General features: G+C 37.7%; 1 protein-coding gene across 2 annotated transcripts in view; it reads left to right on the forward strand.

Moving 5' to 3' along the window:
• The window catches only part of Xrn2 (5'-3' exoribonuclease 2), a 65,672-nt gene that overhangs the window by 7,872 nt on the left and 39,253 nt on the right, over window positions 1-18,547 (forward strand). The window contains exons 2-14 of one of the 2 annotated variants that reach the window (XM_031372146.1): window positions 7,745-7,872; window positions 7,952-8,063; window positions 8,452-8,563; window positions 9,693-9,751; window positions 9,828-9,917; window positions 10,611-10,683; window positions 10,955-11,005; window positions 11,448-11,605; window positions 12,763-12,837; window positions 12,921-13,054; window positions 13,151-13,208; window positions 13,293-13,400; window positions 16,910-16,954. In XM_031372146.1, the coding sequence (XP_031228006.1) occupies window positions 7,745-7,872; window positions 7,952-8,063; window positions 8,452-8,563; window positions 9,693-9,751; window positions 9,828-9,917; window positions 10,611-10,683; window positions 10,955-11,005; window positions 11,448-11,605; window positions 12,763-12,837; window positions 12,921-13,054; window positions 13,151-13,208; window positions 13,293-13,400; window positions 16,910-16,954 (1,203 nt within the window). Of the gene's footprint in view, window positions 1-7,744; window positions 7,873-7,951; window positions 8,064-8,451; window positions 8,564-9,692; window positions 9,752-9,827; window positions 9,918-10,610; window positions 10,684-10,954; window positions 11,006-11,447; window positions 11,606-12,762; window positions 12,838-12,920; window positions 13,055-13,150; window positions 13,209-13,292; window positions 13,401-16,909; window positions 16,955-18,547 lie in introns of those variants that run through there. The other variant, XM_031372148.1, reaches the window with a different exon arrangement.

The following is an 18,547-nucleotide window of genomic DNA, read 5'->3' on the forward strand; positions in this document are numbered from 1 at the left end:
TGTCTGAGTTTGGTGTTAAGATGATATTGGTCTTGTACAATGAACTAGAAAGTGTTAGCAAGGGTTGATGAATAGCTGTTATGAATTCTTTTTTGCATACTTGGTAGAATTCAGCATTGTTGGCCTTGAGTTTTCTTTCTGGTCAGTTTTTGGATTACTGATTTAGTTTCTTCATTTACTGGTTTATTTTGATGATGTCTTCCTGAATAATTTTTGATATGTTTTTCTAGTAATATATTCCTCTATCCTATCTAATTTGTTGATATATTCATTCATAGTATTTTTATAATTATTTTTTGCTTACAAAGTTGTCAAGTAAGTTTTTGTGTCTCATTCTAGTAATTTGAGGCTTTTTCTTGCTCAGGCTAAAAAAAGGGCTGTCAGTTTCATTGATCTTTTTGAAGGATTAGCTTTTAGTTTCACTGATTTTTTTTTTTTCTTTCTAATTATTATTTTTTTAAAGGTTCATTTATTACAGCTGTCTTCAGATACACCAGAAGAGGGCGTCAGATCTCGTTATGAGTGGTTGTGAGCCACCATGTGGTTGCTGGGATTTGAACTCTTTGAAAGAGCAGTCAGTGCTTTTACCTACTGAGCCATCTGGCCAGCCCCCCACCCCCTTTCTAATTATTTTCTACTCAAATTTTGCATTTTTTTGTTTGCTTTAGGCTTGGTTTATTCTCTTTTGTGGGATCTTGAAACAGAGAAAGGGCTAGGTTATTGAGATATTTCTATTATTATTATTATTGTTATTATTATTGCATAGTTTAGCGATTTAAGCAGAGCTAATCTCAAACTCTTAGGATCCTGTTGTTTCAACTAAGTGCTATAACACAGCTGTTTGCCATATTGTCTGGTTTGACTTGAGATTTTTTTTTAAGGCTTGTTTTTATTTTGTGTATATCAGTGTTTGCCTGTGTCTGTGTATGTACACCATATACATACTTATTCCCAAAGAGACTAGTTAAGATTGTTCTTTGTTTTGTTTTGCTTTTATAGTTTTTCAAGACAGGGTTTCTCTTGTATCCCTGGATGTCTTGGAACTCAAGTCTGTAGACCAGACTGGACTTGCCCCTACCTCTCAAGTTCTGGGGTTAAAAGTGTGCACCATTACCACCAGACTGGAGGATAGTCTTTTGTTAATATTTTTTGTTTTACATTCTTTTTTTTATTAGATATTTTCTTTATTTACATTTCAAATGATATCTCCTTTCCCAGTTTCCCCTCCAGGGAAAAAAACAAAACAAAAAAACCTGTTCCCTCCCCCTTGTTTTACATTCTTATTTTGAGGGCTTGTGTTATGATGTTTAGTAAATAAATGCACTTTTAAACCCAGCGACCTGAATTTGAGCTATATAACACAAATGGTGGGAAGAGAACATCCTACCAGGTAACCCTTTGACCATGTGCATGGTTCCTGCTTCAACATACAAAACAAATAAATGTAATTTAAAATAACAGGTATTTTGGAGGGTGGAGAGATAGTTTAGTAGTTTGCTGCTTTTGTAGAAGGCCTGTGTTAGTACTGCTTGAAACTCCAGTTCCATGTGACCCAGTGTCTTCTGTTGACCTCCAAGGGTACCTGCATGTATGTGGTACACATATAAATAAGTAGACACACACACACATGTTATTATTATGTATGTATAACATAATATGGTGACTGTGTGCCATGGCATGTACCTGAGGACAATTTTTTGGAGTTGGGTCTTTTGTCCACCTTTATGTGACTTCTGAGGATTGAATTCATGTGACCAGGATTACTCAGCAAATACTACCTCCCCCACCCCCCCAGCCATCTCATTGGCCTAACTGTTTTAAATTACATTTATTTATTTGGCAGCTGTGGGTAAATGACATGGTATGCATATGGAGGTCAGTTCCTTCTACCATGTGGACTCAAGTCATTAGGCTTGGCAGCAAGGGCTTTCATTCTCTGAGCCATGTTGCTGGACTTCATCTTTACTGTTTAATGATAATTTTCCTAGATAAAAGTTTTCCTTGGTTAACACTTTGCTTTTATGCTATCCTGCTTTCCTGAGAAGTAAGATGTTAGTCTTACTGAGGTTCTCTTGAAACTTACTAAACATTTACTATTAATTTATTTAAAAATTTTAGATTGATTTTATGTGTGTAAGTGGTTTGCCTGCATGGATGTGTGTGGTGCCCTTTGGAGTTCAGAAGAGGGGATCAGATTCACTGGGACCAGGGTTACAGATAATTATGAACTGGATGCTGGGAATCAAATCTAGGTCCTCTACAAAAGCAACAAGTACTTTAAAAAACAAAAACCAAAAAAAACCCAAACTTTTGTTCTCATATATTATATCCTGTCCAGTTTCTCCTCTCTCTATTCCTCCCAGTCTTCCCCCTGCCCTCTTCCCACTCTGTATTTCCCAGATCATTTTCCCTTCAGAAAAAAAGAAAAGGCCTCCCAGGGATGTCCACCAAAAATACCGTAACTAGATATATATAAGACTGGGCACAAACCCTCACAGCAAGGCTGGATAAAGCAAGCCAGTAGGAAGAAAGGGGTCCCCAAGCACAGGCAAAAAAAATCAGAGATTTCACCCAGTCCCACAAGAACACCCAGCTATGTAACCATAAGATATAGGCAGAGGACCTAGCTCAGACCCATTCAGAAGCCCTGTGAGCTCTGCTTTAGTTGATTCTGTGGGCCATGTTCTCATGGTGTCCTTGAATCTCTGACTCCTACGTTTTTCTTCCCCCTCTTCTGTGGGGTTTCACTGGCTTCACTTAGTGTTTGGCTGTGCATCTCTGCATCTGTTCCCATCAGTTGCTGGATGATGCCCTCTGATGACAGTTGGGCTAAGCACTGATCTGTAAGTACAGCAGAATATCATTAGGAATTATTTTATTGATTTTTTTTTGGGGGGGGGTGTCAGTGTGTTTGGTTCTATTCTGGCTCTCTGGGCTCTCCTGCCTTTGGTTCCTAGCCATCCAGGAAGTGTCAGGTCTGGATTCCCTCTCATGGCATGGGCCCCAAGTTGGACCAGTCTTGGGTTGGCCTCTTGCATAAGTTCTGTGCTACTGTTACTATTGCCCCAGCATGTCTTGCAGTCAGGACAGTGTGTCGGTCGATGGTTTTATGGCTAGGTTGATATCCCAGTCCTACTGCTGGAGTGTCGGCCGCCTTACCCGTCCAGTGGAAATAAGGAGGCAAACACTGAGCCCTTCTCCATGCAGTTTAATCAGGAACCTTCATTTTTACTTCTTCTCTAGCTAGCTTCTTTTATATTCTTCTATATCTTCTTTTTACATCTTATTACTACTTACATCTTATAAGTTACATACTTATTCCTAATTCTATATCTTACATCTATCCTTACATCTTACTTCTATATCTACATCTTCTCTCCTATCCCATTACCAGCCCCAATTCTACATACTTACTCCTAAATCTCTCCTAACCCATCACCAGCCCTAATTCTACATACTTACTCCTAAATCTTAACATCTTACCTCTAATTCTGTCTATATCTATATCCATAACTATATCTATCTCTATCCATACTTACTACTATTCTTTCTCTACATACTTACTATCTATCTATTACATCTTACTTACTATCATACATACATACTCACTATTCTCTATATCCAGCCTCCAGCCCTTGTGGGTTAAATACTTTCCCTGGTCCCAATCAGCATCAGCTACGTGGCAAAGCATAATAGGCTGTGGGAAATCATGCCAGCTTGCATTACAAACTAGAGGCACACAGCTTTTCCAACTAAGGCTTGTTTATCTCAATGCCCTCTGCTCTGGCCAGAGACCAGGTGTTCAATATATATATGGGGTGGCAGCTGCGGCTCCCCACACTGGAGCCTTACCTGGTTACAGTAGAGAAGCCAATTCAGGTTCTGTATCCCCCATTACTAGGAGACCTCGCTAGGGTCACTCTGGTAGATTCCAGGAAGTTTCCATTGCATTAGGTTTCTACCTTGGCTTCCAAATGTCCCACCACACCCCAAATCATCTCTCCTAGTACCCTTCTCCTTATCCCTCCCACATTGAGTAAATGACCACACTTTATCCATTCTTCAGTTGAGGGACACCTAAGTTATTTCCAGTTTCTGGGTTTTAGGAATAAAGCTGCAATGGACATGGTTGAGCAAGTGTCCTTGTGGTAGGATAGAATATCCTTTGGGAATATGCCTAGGAATGGTATAGCTGGGTCTAGAGGTAGATTGATTTCCAGTTTTCTAAGATTTGATTGATTTTCAATGTGGCTATACAAGATTATATTCCCACCAGTAATGAAGGAGTGCTCCCTTTGTTCCACATTCTCACCAGCATGTGCTGTCACATGTGTTTTTGATCTTAGCCATTTTGACTGTTGTAAGATGGAATCTCAGAGTTTTGGTTTGTACTTCCCTGATGGCTTAAGGATGTAAAACATTTCTTTAAGTGCTTCTCAGCCATTTGAGATTCTTTTGTTGAGAATTTGTGGTTTAGATCTGTGTCCCATTTTTAATTGGATTATTTGGTTTGTTGATGCCTAGTTTCTTGAGTTCATTTTGTATATTAGCCCTCTGTCAGATGTGGAATTGGTGAAGATCTTTTCCTAGTTATCTTTGTCTCACAGAAGCTTTTCAGTTTCATGAGGTTCCATTTAGAAATTGTTGATCTTAGTGCCTGTGCTAATGGTGTTCTGTTCAGGAAGTTGTCTTTTGTGCCAATGCCAATGCCAGTGCATTCAAGGCTGTTCCCCACTTTCTCTTCTATCAGGTTCAGTGTGTCTGGTTTTATGGTGGGGTCTTTGATCTATTTGGATTGTTTTTTACAGGGTAATAGAGACGAATCTATTTGTATTTTTCTACATACAGGCATCTACCACCACCATTTATTGAAGATTCTTTCTTTTCCCATTGTGTAATTCTAGCTTCTTTATAAAAATCAAATGTTCATAGATGTGTGGATTTATGTCTGGGTCTTTGATTTGTTTTGATTCCATTGATCAACCATTACCATGCCACTTTTATTTCTATAGTTCTATAGCATTGCTTAAAATCAGGGATGCTGATACCTCTGGGTGTTCTTTGTTGTTCAGGATACAAAAAGTCCTCCCCCCCCTTTTGTTTTTAAAGATTTATTTATTATATGTAAGTACACTGTAGCTGTCTTCAGACACACAAGAGGGCATCAGATCTCATTATGGATGGTTGTGAGCCACCATGTGGTTGCTGGCATTTGAACTCAGGACCTTCGGAAGAACAGTCAGTGCTCTTAACCACTGAGCCATTTCTCCAGTCCCAAAAAGTACTTAGTGCTGAGCCAACTCTCTAACCTGACTGAACTGCCTCCTCTGTCACCTTTATTCTTCCAGTGTATTCTTATATCATTTTTTCTTTTTTGTATATTTCAGCATTTTTACTGTGATGTGTGTATTTTAGAGTTCGTAGAGCTTCTCTTATATTTTTATTTGGATTATTTCAGTCTTTTTTTGAATTGTTTTTCTGCTCCATCCTTTCCTTTTCTTATGTATGTTTTTTTTAAAAATATAGTGAAGTTACTGTTTGTTCTTAGAACTATTTCCAAAGATTGTAGATATATACACATATATGTATTATTTGTTTGTTTTTAGAGACACTGTCCTGAAAGGAACTCTGAATGAGCCCTCTTGCTTGATTTAGCATATTTTATAGAACTGTCTAAAGGTCCTTCTTTCCATATCCTTCACTGTCAATTACAATACATACTGAAGCTTGCTTTCATGCCCATCCCTCCCTCTGAGTAACCACTTTTCTGAAATAGTTTTTGTCATTATTCTCTTGCTATTTTCTGTGCCTTTGCTGCATGTGTATTCAGCCCTAAACAATATCTAGTTAATGTGTATTTTCTGCCTCTTAAATTTTTTGTTCAGTGGTGTGTTCATAACTGTTCAGTTTGCTTTTTAGATCTTACTTGGCTTGGCAGCCCAGTACATGGATACACCTCAGTCTAGATGAGTTAGTTTCTGAATTCTTTAAACAGCTTTATGAGGTATAACCTATTTGCATATTAGGTACACATGCTAATAATATAATAATTTTCATACATATAAAATTATTTTAATCATGTTCATTTCCCATTACCCTTGAGGTATAAATTCTATATCATGAAATTCACATGCCTAAAATACAAGGTTTTTTTCTTTTGTTTGTTTTGAGTTATTTGCTTTTGAAAGCAGTCTCACTGCAGTCTTGACTGTCCAAAAACTCACTTCATAGACCAGTCTGGCTTCAAATGAATAGAGATCTACCTGCCTCTGCCTCCCACATGCTGAGATCAAAGGCATGTACCATTATGCCTATTGGTGTTAGTAGTTTTTAGTGTATTTGTAGAGTTTTGTGATCATTACTGTTATATAATTTTAGATTTCCTTACTACCTAAAACAGTGATACTCATTAATAGTAACTTTTCATTTCTCTCACCCTTTCTTCACCCTCAGTTTGACACAGCCTTATCTGCCTTCTATTTCTATAGATTTTTCTATGATAGCCTTTTTTCATATAATCATACAGGATATGGTCTTCCATATAATCACACGGGATAGGTGACTGCTATCTTTTAGCATAATGTTTTAAAATTACCTGTGATTTAGCATATACATGATAGGCTTTTAAATTATGTACTTTTTTCTCCCTATTGCTTTGTGTGTGTTTAAGGACTCATAGTATTAGTAAAACAAAAATTGGGTGTGGTGTTAATCTTCTCTTGATGTTCTGGAAGAAAAAGACAAAAGTACTGTCATTATGAAAGTATAATTGAGATCCTTTGAGAATACAACCCTACTTTTTGAAGGATTCACAGTGTAATTGGGTAGAAATGACAAATTATTCATAAAACTATGATAGTATTACAAGAGTCTGAGCAAAATCCTCAGAAATGTAGAAAGGAAACAGTTCATTTCTTGAGGGGTGATATGTTACAGATGGACTGTGAAGTTAGTGACATTTGGTTTGAGTCTGGGCTCCGAAAAGTTATTAAGATTTCAGGAAGTGAGTATTGGTAGAGAGGAAGAAGGCTTTCTACCAAGAGGTACAACAGAAGGAAGTAGTGAGAGGACAGTATTTTCTTGGAATTTTTATTTTTCTGTTTTGTTTTTAGGTTTTCTTTTGAGATGGGGTCTTACTCTATAACTCTGGAACTTACTGTATAGCCTGTTAGCCTTAAACTCAGGACACTTCCTTTCTCAGCTTCCTGAGTGCTGTGTTTAGGTGCCAGTTACTACACCTGGCTTTTAGGAGGTTTTGAGAAATGGACTGGGCCTCCATAATATTGTTGTGGATCAGACTCATTGTTTAGCTGTTGGGTGTGGGAAGCACTGGGAAAGTAGGCAAGGATAAGACACAAATGCTTTTGTATCTTATTGTTAAACACTAGACTGGAAATGAGAGTGTGTGAAGGTAGTTGCTACTTTCTAGGTATGATGTAATGGCATGATATCATGCTCACAGCATGAAAAGAGATAAATGGAAAAGCATTTTAGGTTAAATTGACAGACCTTGTGAGTGTGAATGGTGAGAGATGTGATGAAGATGATTCCCTTGACCTTACTTGATAATGTCAGTGCTCTCACATAATTAACTCAAATTAGAAGCTGTTCACATTTTAATGGGAATATTTAATTTGATTCTGTTTATACTTCTAGTTCTGAAATTAAATCAGTTCATATTGTGCTTAGTACCTGTCATGTTTAGATCTGCACAATTAAAATATTATTTATCACCTTTTCATAGCCAAAAGAATGCAATGGTGTGAAGATTCCAGTTGATGCTAGTAAACCTAATCCAAATGACGTGGAGTTTGATAATCTATATTTGGATATGAATGGAATCATCCACCCCTGTACTCATCCTGAAGACAAGTATGTAATCCATTTTGCCACTGATAGCACAAGTCACAGAAATACTATATTCTGTTATATTGTCTGCTTATCATTATAGACCAGCACCAAAAAATGAAGATGAAATGATGGTTGCAATTTTTGAGTACATTGACAGACTTTTCAATATTGTAAGACCAAGAAGACTTCTCTACATGGCAATAGATGGAGTGGTACGTACTAAAAAAAATCATTTCAAAGCCTCTTGTTTTGTTTTGCTATTTTCTGAATATCTCAGTGAAAGTCAGCTGAATAGTAAAAAAATGTTGACTGTGGTTAATTTCAGAAAGAAAAGTCTCATACTTCAATAATTCATTGATACTTTCTTTTATCATTTACTGTGTAATGCTATGGATTACTGATTGATGACTGCCCCTTTAAAGTGACATAGACCGAGTGAATTTAGATACTTAGAAGTACTAAGTGACAAATGCAAAGGTGTTGAGAGAAGAGGCAGTTTGGATTTACTATGGGGTAAAAAGTGAAGGTTAGAAATGATGTATGGATTTGCTTAGGAATATTTTGAATAGCATTATGTAAACATGAGATACACATTTTTAGGCACCACGTGCAAAAATGAACCAACAGCGTTCAAGGAGGTTCAGAGCATCAAAGGAAGGAATGGAAGCAGCAGTTGAGAAGGAGCGAGTCAGAGAGGAAATACTTGCAAAAGGTAAGGAGAATATATCTTTAAGTTGAACTTTGTGCCCTTTTCTGCTTTAAAATTCCTGTTGGGTACCTATTTAGAGCTAAGTCTCAGAGAAGAAAGTTGGAGAGGGATGCTGAGGCCAACTGGAACTGGTTCTCCTTCAACCCAATGTTTGTAGTATGACATTTTGGTTTTTTTTTTTTATCAGCTTTACTTGTTGGTATGTGCTATCCACAGCAGTATAGTAGACAGAAAGGGCCACCCACACACACTTTTTTTTTCTGGTCACTAAATTGCATTTTACATCTGGAGAAAAAGATATCATGGACTTACATTTATAAATTTTACTATGCTATTTTAATTTGCTCGAAAGTATGTAAGTATATATAGTTATTTTAGCCATGGCTTGTACTTAAGATTCTGTTTGCCTCCTCCCCAAGACAGGGTTTCTCTGTAGCCCTGGCTGTCCCTGAACTCCCTGTGTAGTCCAGGCTAACCTTGAAGTCAGAGATCTGTCTGCCTCTGCCTCCTGAGTGCTGGGATTAAATGCATGCACCACCACTACCTGGCTATAGTTAAGACTCTTACAGCTTGTTTATGATAGAATATTTTAATGATTTACTGAGAACTGTTGTCAAAATTAAAACCATTAATCAATCTTGTGTTCTCTTACGAAGGAAGGACCTCATGATTTTTATGCTTTGTGTTGTAGCATCTTTTGTGTGCTATGTATTTTTTGACAGTCTTGTTAAAACAGTGGTTCTCAGTCTGTGGTGTGTGACCCCTTTGGGGGGTTGAAAGACCCTTTCACAGGGATCTGTATATCAGATTTCCTGCATATCAGATATTTCCATTATGATTCATAACTAGCAAAATTACATTTATAAAGTAACAATGAAAATAATTTTATGGTGGGGTCAAAAAACATGAGGAACTATTAAAGGGTTGCCCCAAAGAAAGTTGAGAACCACTTAGTTAAAGCTTAGTTTAAATTAACGGGGAGGAATGCTGTTTTCTTCTTAGAGAGTGGATCATCTTTTTCTTAGGTTATAACATCTTTCTTTCATATTTAAATTTTTTGTTATTCTGCTTAATATTGATTAATTTACCTCAGTTTTTATGGGGAAAACAAAACATTGCTTCTTTTATCTAGGTGGCTTTCTTCCTCCAGAAGAAATAAAAGAAAGATTTGACAGCAACTGTATTACACCAGTAAGTAGTCTCAGGCTTTGCTAGCTACTGCTAACTCTTAAATGATAGGTTAATTTTTTTCTTTCTGTCATTTTAGGGAACTGAGTTCATGGACAATCTTGCTAAATGCCTTCGCTATTACATAGCTGATCGTTTAAATAATGACCCTGGGTGGAAAAATTTGACAGTAAGTTTCACACTTTGGTACTTCAGAAAGATTAGAGTGATCCTTTGAGGCTGAACTTTGATATGACTGATATTATTTATCCCTTCCCCCCCAATAAACTGCTAGTTGAAAGAGAAGCTTTCTAGGTTATTAGAATTGGGTTGCCTTGCATGGTCAGGTTTTATATAGCTGAATTTTCTCTTAATGCCAATTTTGTTCTCTTACTTTGCTGTGAAGCTGAAAATGGGATTCGTAATTTTTAAAAATACAGATAAGAATGTTCTTTTTAACTAGAAAGTAGATTTGTCATTAGATATCAAAATGTAGCAAAATAAAGTTGTGGGACCGTATTTACAAATGGATATTTTTCATGAAGACTTAAGTAAAACTTGAGTGCACTTTTCTGTTATTGTAGCTTAAGAAGTGTTTCTCTTTAATTAGACTTGGTAATTGGACTTGATAACTCTGTCATTGATGATTTGGTGCTGTATCCTTGGTAGTGAGTAGTTAGACCTTGTGAGCTGGCGAGTAGTCACTCTGTTCTTTTCCATCCTTTGTGGTAAGTTAGTCAGCAGTGCTGTGGCCTTACTGTTCAGCACACGCCTTCTCTAGTGATTGTTCACCTACTAATACACACTGAGAAAATTGGTTTTTCCTCTTTGTTCTGATAGAAAATGGGGAGGTGAACTAAACATGTAAAACCTTTTTTAATAGGTTATATTATCTGATGCTAGTGCACCTGGTGAAGGAGAACACAAAATCATGGATTACATTAGAAGACAAAGAGGTAAAATTCAACATAATATAATATATAAATAAATAAAATATAATCAATAAAATATAATCAAATTAAAAAAGAATTTGATTATAATGAATATAACCCCGGTCTGGGGTGTAGCTTAATGATAGAAGATTTACCTAGTACACGCAGGACCTTGGGTTTATCCCAGCACTGACTGAAAACAAACAAAAAGACAATTAGCTAGAAAATACTTGGCAAGTTGTGGTACTTCTCTTGTTTGTTGTATGTTTCTATAAATACATGTTTCTTTTTTTAGCCCAGCCTAACCATGACCCAAATACTCATCATTGTTTATGTGGAGCTGATGGTAAGTTTCTACTTGAGGATTTATTGTTCTTGGTTTAATCCAGCGTATGTTAGTAGGTTGTTGTGTGGTGGGTATTTCAGGGTTGGTTGACAATTCTCAGATGTCTTGCTTAAGTTTAGAAGGAACCACTGTTGATTTGTTGTTATACTGTGGTTGGTTAACCTGTGATGAATTTTGTTTTATTTTATTTTTCAAACTTTAGATGTTCTGTCATTTTGACTTTACAGTGGACAGTTTCCCACGTAATCCTAGTGGTTTACTATTGTAGGTCCATGTCTCTGAATGACTTTATAGACTGAAACTATTATTGGATGGCATTTTGATTCTGCTGCGATGCTCTGTGTTCAGTGGGACTTTTTCTTGTGTTATTGTTTAGTAGTACTTTGATTATGGTACAGGATCCATCCAAAGTACCATTGATTTGTTGTTTTCTTATTGATAGCTGATCTCATTATGCTTGGTCTTGCTACACATGAACCTAACTTCACCATAATCAGAGAAGAATTCAAACCAAATAAACCTAAACCATGTGCTCTTTGTAATCAGTTTGGGCACGAGGTCAAGGATTGTGAAGGTTTGCCAAGAGAAAAGAAGGGAAAGGTAAGAGCTTTAAGATAGATATTACCCTATTTGAAAAGTCTGTTATCATGAGAAAATATGCACACTGCCACAAAGTATATACCATTTCAATCATTTTAAAATGTGCCGTTAACCACCAGGTTTATTCAAACTACCTGATAAAGATATTTCACAGAAATGTAGCTTTTGAAATAATGTTAAGTAAACCTGTGTTCACAAGCTTACACACACTCAATTCCTTCTGCATTACATTTTTCTAATGTAATTTATGTTTCCATGAAGGTAAGTTCTTATAGATAATGATGTCTATTGAATGTGAATTGTTAATGGAAGAAATTTAGAATGATCCTTTGGAGGAACTACAAATATATTAAATATCCCGATACTTCACCATTTTCTGTTTATCTGGGCTTACTTAGTTGATTGAAGACCCTTCTACATGTGTTTGTACTTTAAAAGTTTGGTGCTTGGGGAAAACTGAAAAACAGTTAAATACTATGTGATTTTGGACAGACAGCAGAGTAAATGAAGTATACATGGATCTGAGTAAACACTCAGAAGGGGCAGAGGTGTACACATCAGAAACTGATACTAGGGAGACAGAGATGAGGGTAGGCAAGCGGGCCTTTCATGATAGCCTATGAGAAGATTTTTTTACTTTTCTTTGAAAGGTTTTAAGAGTGTGTGTTTGTGTGTCTGTCTGTCTGTCTGTCTGTGTGTCTATGTGTGTGTGTGAGAGAGAGATACACAGACAGACAGAGTGACAGACAAACAGAGCAGATATAGACAGAGACAGACATACATGTTTTGAGCTTCCTGATGTGGGTGCTGGAAACTGAACTTGGGTTCATTGAAAGAACATCAACTGCTCTTAACCATTGAGCCATCTCTTCAGCTCCTTTTATATTTCCTTAAAGGGGTTTAAAAGTATTCTAGAACATGAAAGAATATTCATCTATATGTGTGTCCCCAAACATAAAATATTCACTGCCAGCCCTTCATACCAAATAATTGCTCACTTCTGGTCTAGATGCGATTATTTTAAAATGTTTGATGAACTTTAAATTTTTAGTACTTAAATATTAAATGGGTCTTAAATTAGAAAAACTCTTTAAGATTTGTGTGGCTGGAAAATTACAGGATTAGACTGGACACAATCTCCACTGTCTTTCTTACAGCATGATGAACTTGCAGACAGTCTTCCTTGTGCAGAAGGGGAGTTTATCTTCCTTCGGCTGAATGTCCTTCGAGAGGTAGGTTTCGATGGTTATTAGAACTGGCATTCATAAAACATGTTCTTTCCATTGCTTTGACGTTAGCCTTCTTTTTCTTGTAGTATCTGGAAAGAGAACTCACCATGGCCAGCTTACCGTTCCCATTTGATGTAGAGAGGAGCATTGATGACTGGGTGTTCATGTGCTTCTTTGTGGGGAATGATTTCCTTCCTCACTTGCCATCACTAGAGATTAGGTATGTATATCTGGGATCGGCCAGTGATTGTCTCAGCCTTTTTGACTTTGCAGAGCCCATTGGTTTTAATGATTAATGTTTGTCTCCTGGTGGCAGGGAAGGTGCAATTGATCGTTTGGTTAACATATACAAAAACGTGGTACACAAAACTGGGGTAAGTTTGTTCTTGAATAATTTAAAAAAGAGAAGTATTTGGTTTTGTAAGAAGATCATTTTACATGTATTTTATCACTTACAGGGTTACCTTACAGAAAGTGGTTATGTCAATCTGCAAAGAGTACAGATGATCATGTTAGCAGTTGGTGAAGTTGAGGATAGCATTTTTAAAAAGAGAAAAGATGATGAGGTAAATACATTGCAGTAGCTGAAATTGCTCCTGTCTTTCGTAGGCTGTGATGTACTTTTTACCCGTGTGAATGTGTTGTAATACCACTGTAGTATGTTGTCACTGATGTCATCTCAATTGTACATTATTTGAGTTGTGTTGCAGGTTTTCTTTTCCTAATCTTATTTAGGGTATAAATCCAAAAACTTGAAACATAAGTTGGCTTTGAACTAGTGGCTATCATGTTTTTGTAAGAACTGTTTATAGTCTAGAAACAGTTAGGAGGTCTTAGGAGTTTGTATTCTAGGAGTCCAGGTATAGGGTCTGAGTTAGATGGCATAAGCTAGGGCTAAATGGCAGAAAAATGGAGGCTCTGTGGAGGGTGATGGCTTTAGGTAAATGAAAACATAAAGGAAGAAACTAAAGTAACAAAGCACTTGGAAATTGCTTATGGAGGATCCACAAGTACTTGTGGAGGAGTCCAAGTTTCTATTTTGGGCAATTCAGAGTTTGTTGATTCCACTCACTAAAACAGCAAATACTATGTGTATAGGAAATTGGGGTGAGGGACAGATACAAAATGAAGTTCCCTTTGGAGATGAGTATGAGGGGACTACAGGATGTCTGACATGGGGTAAATCTTGAAAACAGTTTTACAACTTTGGTTGATGGAAGGAAGTACTTGAAGCCATGTGTGGGAATGTGAAATTCTGTGGGCTTGTATGGAATGAAAGTGCCTCTACAAAAGCACCGGGAACATTGACCATTAATAAGAATAAGGAATCAGTCAGTTATAGAGAGGCAGAAGGAGATCCCTAAATCAAAAGAAGCTACAGTTCAGAGTGATGTAGTCATGCTACCTAGTGCTTGACCAGGGGTGCAAAACCTCAGGAAGCTGGTAGGCTGGAGGGACAGCAACCTAGAGGCAGAGTGATTGAAGATTGATTGTAGGGGTAGCAAAGGAGACCAGAATGGGGGCAATGAGCTGATAGTAGCTTCTTACAGAGAAAGAGAAATGTTTATAAGCTGATTTTTATAAAAACACAAATGGCTGTATTGAACAAATAGCAAGTAATAATTATATTGTTTCTGTGTTTTTCAACTTTGTGTACTACAATTATGCTCTCTTAGTTTTAGGACTTTGGACCTTTCTTATTAACTGTGAGTTGACTAAGTAAGCATTTTTTCCAATTGTGTTCAGTACATAGTGAAGTTTTCTTCTAGTATATACTGGAACAGCTATTTTGGAGTTGGTTGTTTGAGGTATGTGTGCTTATGTGCGAGCGTGCATGCGTGTGTGTGTTTGACTATATCTTTAACACTTAACAGTGTTTTCACTTTATTGCTATTGATACTTAGCAAAAAATAATATGTACTATGTTATAGCATTAAATGTTGGTGCTAACTTAGCACTAAAGGGCAAGGGATTTGATTTCTACTTTAGTGTTTCAGATATAATACGATTTCTTGTTGACCTAGTTGAGAAGGTATTTTGAACATTGGTGTCCCTGAAGTCATATTGTCTTTTCTCATGGTTGCACAACAGGAGAAACATCAGATTTTCAGTATGAAACTTCTAGAAAGTACGTTTGTGGTTTTTGGTAAATTCATGAAGGTGTTCATAGCACATAAAAATTAAAGACCAATATGGTTCCTACCAGCAGTGTGTTGTTTTGTTTATGTGTGACCACCAGCCTATAGAGCCATATATTAATTGGGCAGCAGAATGGAGGCTTCAGAAAAGGATGTGTAGGTATTTATTAAAATTGAGCAATTCAGCCAAAATTGTGGTGCTGTGTAGTTTATGAGCTTTGATAATCCTTACTATGGGTAGCCTAGCTATGTGCCAGTGCTTTGATTGCCAGTGATAAGGCAGCAGACAAAAACTAGACAAAAATTTCTGCCCTCTTAGAGCTTTCATTCTTTAGGGGAAGAGCAACAACAAACATAGTAGCCAACTCAACCTTGTAATGTGATAGACTTTTAAAAGCCACTAAGATAAAAACTAGTTGAGACAGTATCTGGCACACTGGTAATGGCGATATTGTAATTCTAGAAAACACAGCAAGAGGCCTTACTAACAGATGAGTGAATAAAGACAGGAATAGTGTGAGGGTATATGCCACATAGATGCTTAAAGGAAGCACTTAAAACCCAGGAATAGCTCTGAACAAGTGCTGCCTTGTATGTATCCTGAACAGCAAGGGGCAAGCAGTATGTGGCAGCAGGAGAAGGAGGCAGGGCAGGTTATTGGTGTGAAGTTCTAAAAAGTGATAGAGAACCAGATCTAGGTACCCCTGTAGGCTATTTTAAGTACTTAGCTTTATTATATTATATGTCAAAGGGAGGTTCTAGATAGAAAACTGATCAGATCTGATTTTCCTCCTACCTTGCTTTGATTAACTATGAAGATCATATTTCATGCAGATGAGGCCAGCACATGTTTTGAAAGCAGTGCCAATGGGGCTGGCCAGTGGGCCAAGTGTAGGTTGTTATAAAAGAGAAATGAGGTGTCAAGAATGACCACAAGGTATTTCCAAGCAGTTAGAAAGTAGAACAGTTCCTCTAAGAAAGGCTAGGGTGCAGGAAGGTCTTAGAAGTGGTGATGAGAATTCTGTTTTGGACACAAAAGTACCCAGATAGAGATTTTGAAGGGGGAGAGATCCTGGTTATTAGCATATGGGTAGTGTTTCTCCTGGGAGAAAACACCAATTTCAGGTCTCATTAAAGTTTTGTATTGCATTTGGCAGGGTGCACTTTAGAAGAGATACAAGTACATCTGCCTGGGGTAGCCAGCCCCTAGTACTTGGACCTGCTGGCTTTTTTCTGTTTTAGGCTACAGCAGCAGCCATGAGCATTTTACTATTGTTTTACTTTGCTGAGTATGGGTTTGCAAACCTGTGGAATAGACCATTGTTAATTGGGAGCAATATCAGCCCCAAATCCTGGATTGTTGAAGTCATGGCTGTTCTTTGAGAGGAGAGAAAAAGAACCCTACCGTATACGTTAACTTGGCCCAAAATAAACAATAGATCTGAATTCCCCTTTTTCTGTTGATAGCTTTGGACAAAAGGGGTTAGTCTTTGTGGAATCCCACTTCTTTCATTGCTTGCCATTCATGCTAGAATTAGGAGTAATTAGCCTTTAGTAATGTAGCAGAGTGCATTTATTCAACTGTCTTTTAGAGGTTTAAAATGGCAGTTATATTTAACAACTTAGGATTCGTTGTTTTCTTAACTTGTATTTTCTTTATATTGAAAGATATATTGCATCCAAGGTAAACCTAAGATCTTTGTCATACCTCTTATATTTTCCTGAACATGTATTTTTAAGATCCTAAAACTTTAAGAATAGTTTATTTGTATCTAAATTCAGTTTTTCTGCTCATCTAGAGTTCTCATAAACAGTGATATATATAGTGTGTGTGTGATACCCAGTATTGTTATGTATCCAGATACACTCCTGCTAATGTTTAACTCTGACATTTTTGTGTAATTATTTGACAGAATATGTGGATTTTATACTTTTAGGACAGTTTTAGAAGACGACAGAAAGAAAAAAGAAAGAGGATGAAGGTGAGTTTTTAATTTAAATCATATGAGATTAGCCATAGCTTAACTTTTTTGAAGGATGTTATTCAGTGCAGTAACTATTCCTTATTCAGTCAAGAACATCTGAGTCTGTCTTGGAACTGGCAAAAGAATACTGGTATCTCTGTCTCTCTGTCTTTCTGTCTTTCTGTCTCTCTCTCTCTGTGTGTGTGTGTGTGTGTGTGTGTGTGTGTGTGTGTGTGTGTGTGTGTGTGTGTGTGTTTTGAGATAGGAAGTATGTGTATCTGTCTAGCCTAAGCTGATCTTGAGTTCTCAATCCTCCTGCCTTGGTCTGTGAAGTGCAAAGACTACTGGTATATACCATCATTTTCTTTAAAAATATGGTTCATTTTAAAAGAAGCCCTTCCTATGCTTTGGAGTCAGGGTTCTACCTAATAGAAAGTAGATGGCAAGTGGCACTTGGCTATTAGAATTATTTGTAAAAATTAGGTAGTTTTTGTAATAAGAACAGTTGGCCCTTTGCATGTTGGAAGTTACTACACTCTCTTTCATCTTTGTCAAATTAATTCTGAGCTTTGTTTCTCAGCTCTGAAATCTCTTCAGACTTCTCAATCCCTTCAGAATTCAATTCTACCTTGATTTTGGTCTTACTGTCCAGTTTATCCCCTGCTGTCTTCCAAATTCACCCATGTGTGTGCTTAGTGTTTTCTTCATTTGTACATCCACTTGCATATCTGCCTTTGTTACTCTCTCCAGTCATACAAGGGCCTCCCCTGTTGGTTTTGCTCCTAGTGTTGACCAGTCCTTTCTTGTAGTTTGCTGCTGCTTGTCTGTCTGTGATATTGATTCTATACTTAGTTGCATAATACTTTATAGTCACTTCTTTCTTTCCCCCTCCCCCCACTGGATGGAGTTTCAAACTTGTTACCTTTACTATTGAGCAGTATCTGGAGACTGAAAGGGAGAATTGTCGAGATGCTAACCATTGCATTTGTGGAGAGCTGTGAAGCGCCACACCTCAAAGATGGCGCTGGCTGTCCTCGTCCCCCCCCCCACCCCCCCCACCCCCCCGCCGCCAGTCTGATGGCGAGCACTCTTGAAGTAAACAACTCCTTATTTGGTTATGGGCTGAGTCAAATGGCTTGCTTCCGCTATGTGGGCCTGTTAGATAGCACCACGTGGCTTTACCTGGGTGGCTGACCATACAGTATTTAACCTGTGGGTTGGCTTTCCTCGTGGTCAGAAGATTCTTCAAGGTTCCTGAATAAACTGCTGGAGAAGAGCCCGAGAGTGTGTTGTGTCATTCTTGCTGGTCGAGGGTGGTCGTGGACAGCATTTGGCTTCCAGAGGACTGTCTTAGTTACGGTTACTATTGCTGTGATGAAGCACCATGACCAAAAGCAATTCAGGGAAGAAAAGGTGTATTTCACTCACAGTTCCATACAATAGTTCATCATCAAAAACAGTGAGGGCAGGAAGTTGGAGGCGGAGCTGATGCAGAGGCCATGGAGGGGTACTGCTTACTAGCTTGCTCCACCTGGCTTGCTCAGCTTTCTTACAGAGCCCAAGACCACCAGTCCGGAGATGGCACCACCCACAATGTACTGGGCCAGCCAC

Source organism: Mastomys coucha, unplaced genomic scaffold, assembly GCF_008632895.1.
Source record: "Mastomys coucha isolate ucsf_1 unplaced genomic scaffold, UCSF_Mcou_1 pScaffold15, whole genome shotgun sequence".
NCBI lineage: Eukaryota > Metazoa > Chordata > Mammalia > Rodentia > Muridae > Mastomys > Mastomys coucha.